General features: G+C 33.6%; 2 protein-coding genes across 10 annotated transcripts in view; one reads left to right on the top strand and one right to left on the bottom strand.

Annotated features, from left to right (window-relative positions):
- Positions 1-3196, top strand: part of Dnajc19 (DnaJ heat shock protein family (Hsp40) member C19) — a 4171-nt gene extending 975 nt beyond the window's left edge. Inside the window, exons 2-6 of one of the 2 annotated variants that reach the window (XM_076867786.2) lie at positions 135-186; positions 266-339; positions 1224-1303; positions 1799-1869; positions 2984-3196. In XM_076867786.2, the coding sequence (XP_076723901.1) occupies positions 135-186; positions 266-339; positions 1224-1303; positions 1799-1869; positions 2984-3054 (348 nt within the window). In that variant the 3' untranslated portion in view covers positions 3055-3196. The remainder of the gene's footprint in view (positions 1-134; positions 187-265; positions 340-1223; positions 1304-1798; positions 1870-2983) is intronic. The other variant, XM_076867787.2, reaches the window with a different exon arrangement.
- Positions 3197-6465: 3269 nt separating this feature from the next.
- Positions 6466-14829, bottom strand: part of Fxr1 (FMR1 autosomal homolog 1) — a 73206-nt gene continuing 64842 nt past the window's right edge. For 3 of the 8 annotated variants that reach the window (XM_076867781.2, XM_076867777.2, XM_076867778.2), the window contains 2 exons: positions 12548-12639; positions 6468-11772 (listed from right to left, as the gene is read on the bottom strand). In XM_076867781.2, the coding sequence (XP_076723896.1) occupies positions 11602-11772; positions 12548-12639 (263 nt within the window). In that variant the 3' untranslated portion in view covers positions 6468-11601. Of the gene's footprint in view, positions 11773-12547; positions 12640-14829 lie in introns of all 8 variants that reach the window. The other 5 variants (XM_076867779.2, XM_076867782.2, XM_076867780.2 and 2 more) reach the window with 3 other exon arrangements.

Genomic DNA, 14829 nt, shown 5'->3' on the forward strand with positions numbered 1-14829 from the left:
GGATAGAATATATTCACCTGAAAAGATTGCTTCTCCCATTGAAATGAAACTTGTACCGAGTTAGGATGGGGAAATGGGTATGATAAGGGTAGGAATTGGAAAAGTAAATGCTTAATTTTCTTCCCCCTTACCAGGCCAGTACAGTGGTAGCAGTTGGACTGACCATTGCTGCTGCAGGATTTGCAGGTTTGTTTTTGGTTTGGGGATGAAAGTGAAGTAGGAAGACTGGGGATTTACTTACTTATCCTGTTACTTTTGGTTTTAGGCCGTTATGTTTTACAAGCCATGAAGCACATGGAGCCTCAAGTAAAACAAGTTTTTCAAAGTCTACCAAAATCTGTAAGACTTACTAAACATTTTTTGTGCTTTTGCTAACTTTGCTGCCTGTGTTTGAAGTGTAGAACCATAGTTTGAAGAGAGAATTTCCAAACACCCACAAAGTCAGAATATGACTTTGGACCCCTTCTCTTGCTTCCTATACAGGGTGTAGTAGTTGCAAACTTTGTAATTATGCTACACTAAGAAATCAAATGTTGTCTGTTGGGGCATGTGTAATTCTATTATTATGAAAGTTAATTACCACTTTGCTTTTTTACATTATCACATTTTTGCCTTCATCTCTGCATCACAAGCACAGAGGGACTGAAAGTGATCCATTCTTAAGTGTGTGACCTTGGCTCTAACATGGCATATCTATTTAATCTATTAGGACTCCTTTATCTCAAAAAGATCTCCACAGCTCTAATCCCAGATACTTGGGACACTAATGGAGGAGCATTGCAAGTTGAAGCCCAGCCTGGGCAGCTTAATAAGATCCTATCTAAAATGAAATTTTAAAAGGAGGACTGGTAATTGTAGCTTATAACATCCCTGGGTTCAAACTCCAGTATGCCCCCTGTCCTCCATCCAAATCCTCCTCTTAATGTACTTCTATTTTAAACTGTATTGATCAAAATTTTTATCTAGAATATGGCTTTCTAGGAATGGTCCTCCCTTTACTTCTCAAACAACTAGCATTAATACTGTGCCTTTGACATATTCCCAAGATTAAAGTTTTAATAGTCACTTAAATGTTTTTTGCTACTAATTAATCTGAAATAATTGGAAATTATTCTCTGAAATGTCAAGTTTTCATCTAACTCTGTGGACAGACTCTTTAGACTTTTTGCTTTTTTAAGAAACAGTTTATTAATCTTTCCTTATGAATGCATTTCCTCTTTCAGGCCTTCAGTGGTGGCTATTACAGAGGTGGGTTTGAAATGAAAATGACAAAACGGGAAGCAGCATTAATACTAGGTGTAAGGTAAACATTCCTCACGTTTGCTTTTTTTTTTTTTTTTTTACAAAAAAAGGGAGAATTTTATCCCTGGAGAATTGATTTGTATCAGTAGAACCCTGCTGCTCCATCCATGTGTTTTTAATGTCTGGACACTCCTGCCAGTCAAATGAGAAAAGCACCCTGGGAAAGCAGTACTTTTTCATTTACTGAAAGAAACCTTACAGATTAGCATAATATTGCTCTCTGTAACTTAAGATATTTTAGTGGTGAAAACCTGTCTTCATTTCCTTTCCTCAATAAAAGGGTTGTTGTAAAAAGTGTGTGTGTGTGTGTGTGTGTGTGAGAGAGAGAGAAATGCATTTGTGAAAGTGCAGTTTTTGTGTTGAGAATCCAAAGCAACTTTTCATTTCATACTGTTTTGTTGATTTACTATTGTTTCATTTAGTTAGCCCTCATATACATTTTTTTTTACATCATCCAAAAGTAGACTGAAGTGATACCTTTTCCTCTTTTGATCAGCCCTACAGCCAATAAAGCAAAAATAAGAGATGCTCATCGACGAATTATGCTTTTAAATCACCCAGATAAAGGTAAGTAATCACTTAATGTGTTGGAGTGATCCAACCTCCCCTCTCCCCGATTGGGGGTTGAACCTAGGGTAATTTTACCACTGAATTGAAAATCCACCCATTTTTATTTGGGGACATGGTCTAAGTTGCTCCAACCGGCCTAGAGCTTACAAGTCCCTCAAATTCCCAAATAGCTAGGATTACAGGCATGCAACACACAGGGCTGACAAATTTTATAATCCTTGGCTGTTGAAATGCCTGAATTTGCTCATGAACAATGTTTTGATATCTCTGTGATGAAATGACACTGCTACTAATGATGGTCACAGATTCGACTAGGTTTGGGGGTGTGGGGTGGCCTACATTCACAATCAATGTTAATTTCAGTTAATGAAACTGATTCACACACACCTCCACTTTGGACACTTTGAACTGCAGGTTGCCTAGGGTATGTATTACTGGTTCTGTTGGAATCAAATAATTCCTCTGAATGACAAGAGTACAAAAACCCAGTGCATAATCCTTTCAGGACTCTGGATCTGAGGTATAACCCATAAACATCTTTTTCTACAAAGTTTCCCATTAACGGTGTTTGGTGGTCTTTGATCCATACAGCCCCAGCAGAATAGCAGTACAGCAGCTATAGAGGACATCTTGAAAGGTCAGTTGTTAGAAAAACCATAAAGGACAGAAGGAAGGATGTGAAGTAAACTGGGGTCCTTCCAACACAGAACCTTTGAGAATATGAAAATGATGCTCACTCATGATAAGTAGGTTTATAGGATTTCAAAAGCAAACATACAGCCAGCCATGGTATTACACACTTGTAATCCCAGTGGCTCATGAGGCTGAGGCAGGACTGTAAGTTACTAGCCAAAAAAGAGCTGGGGATGTGGCTAGTGGTAAAGTGTCCCTGGGTTCAATCCCTGGTACCAAAATAAAAGCACATGTGGCATTGCTAAAAACCCTATCAGTTTTTAAGCATATTTCTGTGGAAATCTCTCAGGGGAATTATTTCATTGACCACTGGTCATCTACATTATGTATTTGATGATCAAGTTGCAGTCACAGTATAACTTTACTGAATAGAAGGTTAAAGCCCATTTTATAACTATTCCTTTTCTTCTTCCTGTAGGAGGATCTCCTTACATAGCAGCCAAAATCAATGAAGCTAAAGATTTATTAGAAGGTCAAGCTAAAAAATGAAGTAAATGTACGATGGATTTTATGCTCATGAATTTATGTATATGAGTACTGATTTTTTTTTTATAATAAAACTCCTCAGAGCTCCAATTTTTAAAAAATGATTAACCACAAGCTAAAATAAAAGCCTTGGTATAATTTCAAATTTGAGGATTTTTAAAATCAGACTATAGTGTTTACAGATTAATATTCAATAATTACAGAAAGATACATGTGATGTTAGGAGAAACATTATTCATTACTCTTCATTACTCATTTATTATTTGACATATGGTGCCCATATGTGCTCTTAAGGCACGGTTTTTGCTCTAAAGCAGCCAGTCTAATGGGGGACTAAAATATTATGGAGTTGCACACAAACTGTTGAAGCAGGTAATTCTTACTACCTTTGAGGAAAAACTACTCAAGATACTACTGGCCTACTTGAATTCTTAATTTAGCAACAGCTCTGACCTAAGAAATGTCCTAGGTATGTAAAACTATGAAAATATGAAAGATTTCTGAGTACAGGTCTGTTTTTAATCAGAATTATTTATATACAGCTAGTTTCTTAAAGACATACTGACCACTGATCAATTATCCCTTTTCTTTTTTACGTAATTCAGATTTTTTATAGTCATAATCAAGTTTAAACATCATTAGTGAAACTGAAATTCACTCAACATTAAAATATTGTATGTCTTGGACTATTTAGAATTCATACACTAATTTCAATGACATTTCACAGCAGACAATTTAACAGTCTGACAAAATATGAAAGGGTCTTAACAACCTGTATAAAACATCTATAGTAAACTAGCCAGTGATCCTCAATAATTTCTATCTAAACTTACCTAAGTCATTATAAAGTTCTTTAACGTAGAAGACAAAGGTTTTGAGGATGACAATAGGGACAGTAACCAAATTTAGTGCTGAAATAGCTCTTTGGTTTACTTTCCTCCCAGTATCCTTATCTGATGAAATCTGTAGGTTATAAGGAGGCACTGGCTTCTAAGGCTTTGTGTAATGTCAAAGGGTGGGGGTGGGGATAAAGATACATTCAGTCCTATTGTATTCACAGCACTTGCATTCTTTTAAGTCATTGTGAACATTGAATTACTAAACTCTAAACCATTTGTTACTAGGGGAAATACAGGCTCCTTTTAAAGTCTCTGGTCATATTACACAAACTGATCAATACATAAACTTGTTTTATTTGTGTTTCTATTTCAAGACACCCTATTTTATATTTTTTTAATTAATATTGAACTCACTCAACAGCACTATATAACTCACACTTGGCATATGATAGCCTTTTTTTTTTTTTGCTTTTAGGAAAACTAGATAATCCTTCACTGCTATGGTTGTGAGCCATCTTAAACAGAGAAATCACCAAAAACAATAACAAAAAAAAAAAAAAACACCCACAAAGTATGAGAGCTGAAACAAGTGTGCACAAGACTGCCTTGTTTCAATGCATGATGTGATTCAGTTTTTTGCCACTCTGCAAATGTTCAAAAATGACAAAGTCACAGGTATTGATTTAGAAGTTATAAATTTCAATGAGTATGTGAATTCACAAATAAGGAATCCACTAATAAAGAAGACTGGCTGTGTTATGGCTTACTAACCTTTTATTTCAGTTTTTTGGACTAATAAACTTTCCATGAAGAGCTTAAAGAGGAGACAATATCAGTCCATTTTCCACAAATAGTGTGATAATATGCCCTCAGGCAATCAAGCATTAATTATAAAAAAAGACAGACTTAATATAGTAGATACAAATACTTTGAAGTATTTAATACAAATAGCATACCTGTTTTACCACAGGTATTAAGAAACTACTTTAATACTAAGGAAGAGACCTCAATTTTCTTTCATACGTTTATTTTCTCTAGGCTTACCATTTTCAAGTATAAGAATCCATACTTAATTGAAAGCTATAAGCAAAAAATGTTTTAAATAACATGTGAGGGCTGTAGACCATAGTGGGTAATTTGACTCAAATGTGACTGAAACAAAGTTTTTCTAATTGGTATTTTCATATAAAATACTAGAATCTTTAAAATCTGCTAGCATTGTGCTAAAGCATTGTCACTGTATGGTTTATAGATAATGCCAAAGGCAAATCTTTCTCAGATCAAGAGTTCCACGCACTCAGTACCGTGGTACCATTCACAATTCCGATAACCCAAACATATTTACCTTGGTTATACCAAGATGAGTCTAGTACTTGTCCTTAAAAATCTATTTTGAGAACTTTTTCCTTGCCAATTGATGTTTATAGATTTTGAGAGGAAGGGACTGGTGTATAGATCACTGGCAGGAAGGCCCTTGTTTCACTCTCAAACCACCTATCCTTGTCTTCCCAAAAAAGTATGATAAAACACCCTTAAAGAAAACAAGATGCAGAATTCAAATCAGATATTTGTAATCATTGCTATATGTCTTTCAGCAAATTCTCTCTACTGAGGGCTCATACTTTCTCATCTGTAAAATGAAGGATAAATGGCCAATCTGAAAACGTTGAGGATTCCTCATTTTATGGCTGGGGAAACAAAAACCCAAGAGATAATTTTTGAGATTACACAGCTAGTGCAAGTAAAATTAACCTCTGGGTGTCTGATCCAATTCACTATATTCATTTATAACTTGGTACTCTAGTTACTCTCAATAAATATTTTGGGGAAATTACTATCCACAACCTTAACAGACCTGACATACGGAAGGATTGTGTGCCCTTTACACTTTCACTTTTTTCAGTGTTGACATCATTAGGAGGTAAGTACTAAGCTGCTTTTCTTTTTTGGTAATGAAAGTGGGCTATTAATGGCCTTAGAACCTCTTTCCTCGCTGTTTAACAAAATTATCTTGCCTGTAAGTATTTTGCAACTGATAGGACTTATGGAAGTACTTGAAGAAAAAGTCATGCAGACCACTATTCCAGAGGACACATGTCATTCCACAAATATTTGAGAACACTTTTATGAAAAACAGGTCGCATATAAGCACTATACCTGTACGTTCAGCTCATCATATTTTTAAAATGGTTTTCTATCATTCTTAATTTCTTATTTAAACAGGAGGATATAGAAAACTAGAAGCAAAATCACTGACAATTACAAAAAATTCAGTAGCTACCTTAACATAAGGCAAAAGCCTAAATATGTTAATTGCCATACTGAAGTGCTAAACTGCGTTCACCACTGAAAATGTATGCTCTACTGTAACAACCTTACATTAGAAATATTTAAAAATAAAATGCACTGCAGCACCATGCTTCATTCATTCATGGTTAAGCATTATAGGATAGAAAACGGAATTCTACTTCAACTCTGAGAGCTGACCTACAAAAAGCATTCTGCAAAAGCCTATGGAAGGTTTTTTGTATGTATATAAAATATAACATGCATCAAGCACAAACAACCCTCCCAACATATTATTTCTGTGGAGAAGTCAGAGGTTGGCTCAAAAAAGTGTACTATAGGAAGAAATCTGAGGTATAAGTTTAAAAAAACACTATTTAAAATGCTAGATTGTGTAAAGTATGAACTAAATAACCTTGAGTACCAAGAAACATAAATGAGCTAAGCTCTGCTTTTAATTGTTGCAGTTATGCACAGTGCTGTTTTTATGCTCAGGGCCTACTGTTGCCTTAGAAACAGAATATAAGTAGTGCTTCTATCCTGTTAACCTATTATATCTGAGCACAATAAGGTAACAGTCCAGTATTATGGTATAACCTGGTACATATTAACATTTTTTCCCCCTAGAAAAAGTCATTTGAAAGATAAAGCTCATCTGATTTGTAGTATAAGCCCCAGGCAACAAGTATAAATTGGTTTGTTTAGAAAAACTACTGAAAATATTTTTATGAAAATGGTCCCTAATCTAAAAAAGTAGTAGCTGCATTTTATAATTCACTAAGTGTAAAATTTTTTTAAAAAGGTAAAGTACAGAAAATATTTTACCGAGGTTTAAGGAAAAAAAAACAAAAAACACTGAAATAGAAATTCAAGCTATTTAGTGCATTTAATAGTGGGGCATTTAAGAGCTAGGAAGATAGAAAATGTATTTTGGCCATCTTTAGGTAGCAGTCTTACCTAACTGGAAATGCCTGGGAATGGATACATGTAAAACACATCATTTTAATTCAACATACTCTTTATGAGAATACAAGACATATGGTTAATGTTACACTCTGTGACACATGATTAGACTAAACTTAATATTTAAACAGCCCTGGAAACACCAACTAGTCAGTCTAGTCCTCCTTGGAGGCAGAGAAAAAAATTAGGCAAAACTAAAATAGTAGTTCCCAACTGTGTACTATTAACTTATAACATCTATTTGAATCTGAGAAGGAAAAAAGACAAATGGAATATGGTAAATTAGTTATTCCCAGTGGACTTTTCAAGCCTCTATTTTAGGAACAGCAGAAGAACCTCTTTAAAAACAAAGGTTTTCCTACAGATTATATGTACCTCCATCATCCAGTAATCAGAAGTTTTCTGGATGCCTGGGCTCTACTGAATTTCATACTTAAAATGTGCAATTAGGTTGAACTACAGGAAATTATTCATAGATTTTAAATTCTGACTATTACATGGCAATTTTCTCTTGTTCAACACATGGACCAGCAGAGGGCAGTTTCAAGTTAACACAACTTGCCAAAAATCTGACTACAGCATATTATAGTCACTGCTTTATTACAGCAGTACCAAAAATAAAACCCAAAATATTACCATAGGTTAATAATGAGTTCTGAGCAAACTACAGTCCATTCAAACAAACAACCTAATAAGGAACTGAAATTCTTAAAGTAGTAGTACATTCACTATTATCAATATTAAAAAAAAAAAAAAATTAAGAATCTAGAGTGAGACGTACTAACAAAACAAATATCCTATCCAAGAAGACTTAATAGAAAAGACTTATAGAAAATTCAAGTAATTTTCCAGCCAGGAAACAGTGGTACATGTTGGCAGGAGGGTTCCAAGTTCAAAATCAGCCTCAGCAATTTAGCACCTATCTTAAAATCTAAAAACAAAAATAGGGGGCTGGGGGAGGCTGGAGTTGTGCCTCAGTGCCTAAATTTAATCCCTGAGTTTAATCCCTGGTACCAAAACAAAGTAATCTTCATTTACTGTAATTTCCAATAACATTAACCATCTGACTGGCACAGGGCTTGATGCAATGTATCCAGTTTTCCATTTATTTCTCCTTAGTATAATTATAAACATAGTTCAGAGAAATTACCTCCAAAAAGGCATGAATATGCCTGCATGTGACAAAAATGGCACAATTTCCAAATCCAAGTATAAATTTTAATTAACCTAGCAACTTGATAGACACTCTTCTGTTCTAAAACCCTGGTCAAATAACAAACAAAAATCATCTGTTGACATCTGCTTAATTAAGTGTTGGAACCTGCCTAGAAAGAATGACTATTATCTATGAAGATCCAGAATACAAAAATTAAAAAAAAAAAAAACAACAGCTGCTTCTGACTTAACCACAGCTTATGTTTCATTATTCTTCAGTTCTTTTGCTTACCTAAGTTTCACCTGTACTATTTTTTAAAATACATTCCTTTAAGCAGGGCACAGTGGTGCACACCTGAAATCAAGAGATTTGGGAGGCTAAGGCTAGATGAGCAGAAATTTGAAGCCAGCCTCAAATTTAACACTCTGAAACTGAGTGAGGTACAAAGCAACTTGATGATATCCTGTCTCAAAAATGAGAAGGGGCGAGGGATATAACATCCCTGGGGGTTCAATCCTCAGTACCAAAAGAAAAACATTCATCTAAGCAATCACCCTCAGCTTTCTCCAAAAGCAGTACTTAAGGTGTGAATTTCACATTAAAATACATGCAAATATAAGATCACATATCCTTGTACTTAAGACAAATGATATCTAGTCAGAGGCAACACCTCCCAGAACAGTTTTTTTTAAAAGGCTTTAAAAACATACCTAAAAGAATTCTTAGCCTACCCAAGGGTATTAGAATAATCACACCATCCCTGCCCCTAATCTTCAGCTCCAGCATAATAGTTCAGGTTCTAAATGACTTCACATATATGCTGAAAACACTGAGATGCACAAGATCTTCCATTTCTACTTTGTTTTCCTTTTGTATTTAGTGTATATGACAAGTACTCCCCATTATATCTAACTAGGATAGCAGCCAAGGATAGATGCCTCTCAAAGTTTAAAAGGCAACCTGAATCAAACTACTTCTAGGGGGATGACTTTTCAGGGGAGAGGACTTTTCACTAATATATCTGAATCTGAGTGTTTTTTGTTTAAAACAATCTAAGGTATGCACACCCCAAATCTGCTTCAGGACATTTTTTTTTAAAGAAGAAATCACTGAGTGTAGTCATTTCTAAACTAAATGAAATCTCAAGTTATTTCTTAAAAGTATGATTAACTAAATACTGCTACTCTCATAAAGGGATTCAACTATACTCACTTTTAAGGTAGTTTCTTCCTTTCCAATGGAACAATCTTTATGAAAAAAAGACTTTAGCGAATCTGACTGTTCTGCATGGAAGAAAATGAAAAAAACATTTTTTCTTCATACCACATTTACCAATTTGGGGATTAATTAGAATTCTTCACAAACTGGGGACATAGCTCAGAAGCCCTGGATCCAATCCCCAGCACCATAAAATTTTTGAAAATAAAACTAATTGTGGAGGGCCCTTTATAGTTAATTTATAATCCACTTATGGAAAAGAACTAACAAAAGACCAACAATTTGTTTTTAACTTTAACAGATGGGTTTAAGAGTAGTTTTTAAAAATCAGAATATGAATAGAAAAACTGCAGGAATAGAAAAACTCATACATTACTTAAAAATTATCACTTATCAGGAACCACTAAGTTTTCAGGGGAAAAAAAATGGATAACCAGCACATTTTAACCTCATTGAGAATATATTTGAGGGTCAAGGTTACACACACATGGGCAGGGCAAACTGTACATTTTTAACTATACCCTGAATTATCCTTTATTTCATATAAATCAAAATCACATTTTTATGCACATAACAAATTATGCACATAAAAATCATTTTAGCTGCCAAATGACAAAACTGAGTGACTATCCCTTCTCATTCAGTGATCCCTGTGACATCATAGAGAAAAACCCTCCCACAAATGCACATTTCACTTGACCTCACAACTAGTTACATAAATTATTACTCTATATTAAATTTCACATAAGTCTGTTCATGAAATTGAGCCTTCTGGCTAAAATACTTATTTTCAATGAATCATTCAAAATTATAGCCTTGTAATTCAAAAGGCAAACTGCTGACCTATTCCTTTTTCAAAAATTGCTTACCATAATTTTTAAAAATAATTTTCAATAGAGAATTAAAGGCAAAAGTAAAAATCTGACTTCTACCACCCAACTCTTAATATTCCTTTGATCAGAATTTGATACAAAGATTTCCCCCTAATATCAAATGTATTGTTAACTACCTAAACCATTTAACAGACTAAACTTTGTTAAGATTTCTGAAGATTCAAAATGATTAAATAGCCAACTGACATTTTAATTCTATGTATGAGCAAGGGTAGATGCTTTTTAAAAGCAATCAAAGAATACTATTCTAGGCCTATAAGTAGTTCCAACTACTTTACAACAATTGGCATAAAAAGTAGAAAGTTAAAAATCAGCAAATGGAAGATCAAAGTTTATTTACTACCTGCATACAAAAACATATTGCACATCAAACAACCAAAATAAAAAAAAAAAAAAAAAATTTTAAAAAAAGGAAAAGGGGAAAGATACTCTACTGAAGACTAACATGTAGTTTATACAGAACAAACCTTCTGGAAATTGATCTTTTCAGTAGTTCAGGTTATGTCTGATGGACATGACTAATTCAGCTTAGTGTTTTAACTAAAGCTATGTTTGATTTTTAAATACTGTACACTTTAATAAATAAATCAAACAAAGCCTCAATGTAGGAACAGTCACTGCCAATTTCACCCAGTGTCCCTGCAGATGAGCGATAACAAATGTCTTCCAGTGGTCTGCAGATTTTCTTCAACATAAAGCATTTTTAAAAACACATTAAAACAGACCAGTTTCCAGACTAAACTAATGAAGAAATTACAATTCAGTGCAAAATATTTTAGACTGCATTTCATTCTAGGTTTCCTCAGGTGAAGAAGTGGTTGCATATTATTAAAAATGTAACAAAAGCAGCTAATGCTTTCATAAAGAATATTACGTTAGGGCACCCACCCCACCCACCTCCCCCATCTCTTCCATATTTTGAAAACAAAATAACATTTCCTATAGCCAGCAACTTTTTTTAATGTTACATATACTATTCTCAAGGCACATCTGATGATATATTTTATAACACAGTAGGTGTCAAAGTATGTTTAACATATGATTTCTTCAGGATCCCTCCCCTTTCTGAATTCCAAATGGAGGAACTGAAAGTGCGATGTAAAGACTGGCGATCCATATTCTATCTTTGGCAAGCTTGTACAAGCACTATTGTAAATGTAATGTAAAAGAACTGTAAACTAGGAACTTCTTCAGTTTATGAAACACCATTCAGGACTGCTGATTCTTGAGTGTTCTCTTCTTTTAAGGTATTAATCTTTTCTTCTCCTGGAGTACGCTGTAGCTTAGTAATTTCATCGCCAGAAGCACTAGTTGGGCCATTTATTGCCTTTTCTGAAGGACCATGCTCTTCAATCACATCTTTTGCCTGCCAAAGGGAGACAACTTTTTCAACTTCTTCATAAATGAAATCTATAGCTGAGGAGGAAGAAAATGTCTACATATACATTAATTAGCTGATGAAATACAAACTTAAATTTTGTATGCCATAGTAGATCAAAGAATTAAAAAGTTCTTAAAATTTACAACAAATACCAGTATATTCCACTCTCTGGGTCTGTCAACTCAGAATTTCTAGTACCTATGAGTGCTCAAACCACAACAGTATGCATACTACTTAATGAAAATTATACCTAATTTTATTTTAAATCACTGGAAAATTCACCATGTAAATGAATAGAAACAACAACAACAAAAAAATCCTAAGAAAATCATCACTCACCTTTTTGTGAAAGTCATATCAAATTTCTGACAGCACTTAAAAGAATTCAAACTTTAAAAGTTTATATCAATTACTGAAAAGAGTGATACAACTTTTTGCTCATCAAATGAAGCAAACTGCTATACCCACATTTTGGGCAGACTGAAATTTATAAATGCTAAAAAGTTCTAGCTGAAAAACAGTTCTAGCTCAAGCATACGTATCTTTAGTTACCTGGGGCCAAGAACAAAATCAAGAGTTCTTTACCTACAAGAGTATTTATCTAATTGGGGGAACAAGTGATCATACAATAAAAATAAATATAATAATAAAGCTAGACCATAGAAAGAAAAAAAAGGGGGGAAAAAACGAAAAAAACAAAACAACAAAACAAATAAATAAATAAATAATTTTTAAACCCTACAGGTTAAAGTCTCCTTACCATTTCTTTCTTGTTTTTAGCCAAAGATTCCCTTGGGAGGTTTCTTTGTCTGCTCTGAGACTCAGCTCTAGAAATATAATCTGCAACTGTGACTGTTAAAGATGAGAAAAAAATTACAGGTGTTGAAAAAATATTTCTAAAATTTATTTATGGATAAAGAATAATTCACTATTAAAATAAACTAATGGTGGATAGCCCAATTTCAAAATGTTAAGCTGGGTACCACCTTAAACTAAAAACGAAGCTTGAAAAATGTGCCTATGATTTTAGTGCCGACAAAAGAATTTCAAGCTGGAAATTGAGGAAATCTGAAGTCCTCTTTCCCGAGAATCCAACTCTTTCCTTCTGGATTTAATCTAAGGCTGTGGGACATATTTGGTATATAAACCCACAACCAAGAATTAGTAAATTCTCATGCAGTGTGGTGTTCTACGCTCAAACGGGTGTTTGCAATTATTAGTAGGAAGAAAATGGGTAAATTTGGTGCAAATCCTGGGGTTATATACTTAACTTTGCAAATTTCAAAAGATTTACTCTGCCTAACTATGGTATCCAAGTGTGATATTTTGTGATCCCATCTTAATGTTTCAAAACAGAAACTATTCTGATTTAACAATCTGATTTCCTGGTTTAAAAAAAAGTACAAGCAAGCTAAAGATGACAAACCACCACTCTCTCAAGATGTGAACATTGTTCAGGATTAATAAAGGAGCCAAAGTGAAATCAGTCACCACCTCCCCGCTCCCCACTTTGTCAGTATTGCTAGGTAGCAATTGAAATGTGTGTGTGTTGCAAAGAAGCAGAATTAGTGGATTAGAAAAGAACCAACCCAAGAAAATACCCTAATATTGACTGGCATGCAATAAGTGACCTCTGTTCTATAGATTTGGTGAACTAGCCTCATTTTATATCTCAATTTTTTCTCAACAAGAACTTCAAACTTAGAATTCACTGATTTGAAGAAATGTCAAAAAAAAATTTAAAAAAAAAAAAAGAAAAAAACAGGGCTCTTTGAAATAATTATTTTCTATCACAAAATGTTTCAGGAAATCCCAGATATATTAAAGTGTGCATTTCAAATTATGAGAGCAAGTTAACTATGTAAAGAATGAAAATAATTTTTAAATTGCTTAGAGTCCCTAAATATGGGGAGAACTAATACATCAGGTTTAATTATATGGCGCTAACTAAATCATTTTGATAGAAGCTGGATAGCAATTATGATATCTTTTTCTTAATTATGAATTATTCACTGTACCAAGATTAAAATCCAAGAACTTTATAGGAAATAAAAGAATCATTTAAAAGGCATGAAAAAAACAACTTAGATCCAAACATATATCATTTATTAGAAAACCACTAGAAGTGAAGTCTAAAACTATCTCTTTTCTTCCGAATTACAAGAAACTCACTATGCACATTTTAAATATTTCAAAATAGTTTTATGCTTAAATTCATTGCTAATGAATTTATAAACATATTTTGTAATAATTTACAATTTTGGTGACAGGGATATTTTTTATTAGTCTATATTTCATTACTTCTATATACATGGTAACAAAATGATTTTCAGACTTATTCTAGCCATAGTCTGGGGAGCAGCACAATGAACATTTTCTGTTCCTACAGTTCAGGCTTTAGTAAAACCTAGAAAACTCATCATGAAAACAACTTAAGATTCTACTAAACACAAAGGAATACTGTTAAATTTATATACATCTTGAAATAATTCATTAAGTCCTCTCATCCACTACATATACAGATAAAACAATATTCTTTAAAAAGTTATCATTAAGAGGCACTTAAGCTGAAGTGCTCCCTCCCTTATCACCCTAAATAAGGAAAACCTGTTCGTAGACAATCCTTGTAACAGAAGGGTCCTTAAGTATTCAATACATACTAATATCTTTTCACAATGTATGTAGTATCATTTGGATTCGAGTTTCCTTTAAGGGAGTCCAGAAACTGATGGACAATCATAGGACTGTCATATTCTAACTACAGTAAAAAAAAAAATGTTCAGTGCTTAATTTATACCAAGTGTAATAAGAAATTTTGAGCAACTGAGAATAAATTCAGTGAAGATGTTTTTAAAAGAATGTCAATTAACTTTAAATGGAAGCTGTCTCCCCTTAAAACTGCTGCCAGGAACAAAGAAAACAATTGGTGCTTGTTTCACCCAATCTGTGTCCCTATCTTTTCTGAAGAAGCAAACAAGAGAATGTAAGGCATTTCAAAAGAAACACATTAATCCCAAAGAACAGAGTAAAATAGGAACAGAT

The sequence above is a fragment of the Callospermophilus lateralis genome, chromosome 10, assembly GCF_048772815.1.
Source record: "Callospermophilus lateralis isolate mCalLat2 chromosome 10, mCalLat2.hap1, whole genome shotgun sequence".
NCBI classification, from domain to species: domain Eukaryota; kingdom Metazoa; phylum Chordata; class Mammalia; order Rodentia; family Sciuridae; genus Callospermophilus; species Callospermophilus lateralis.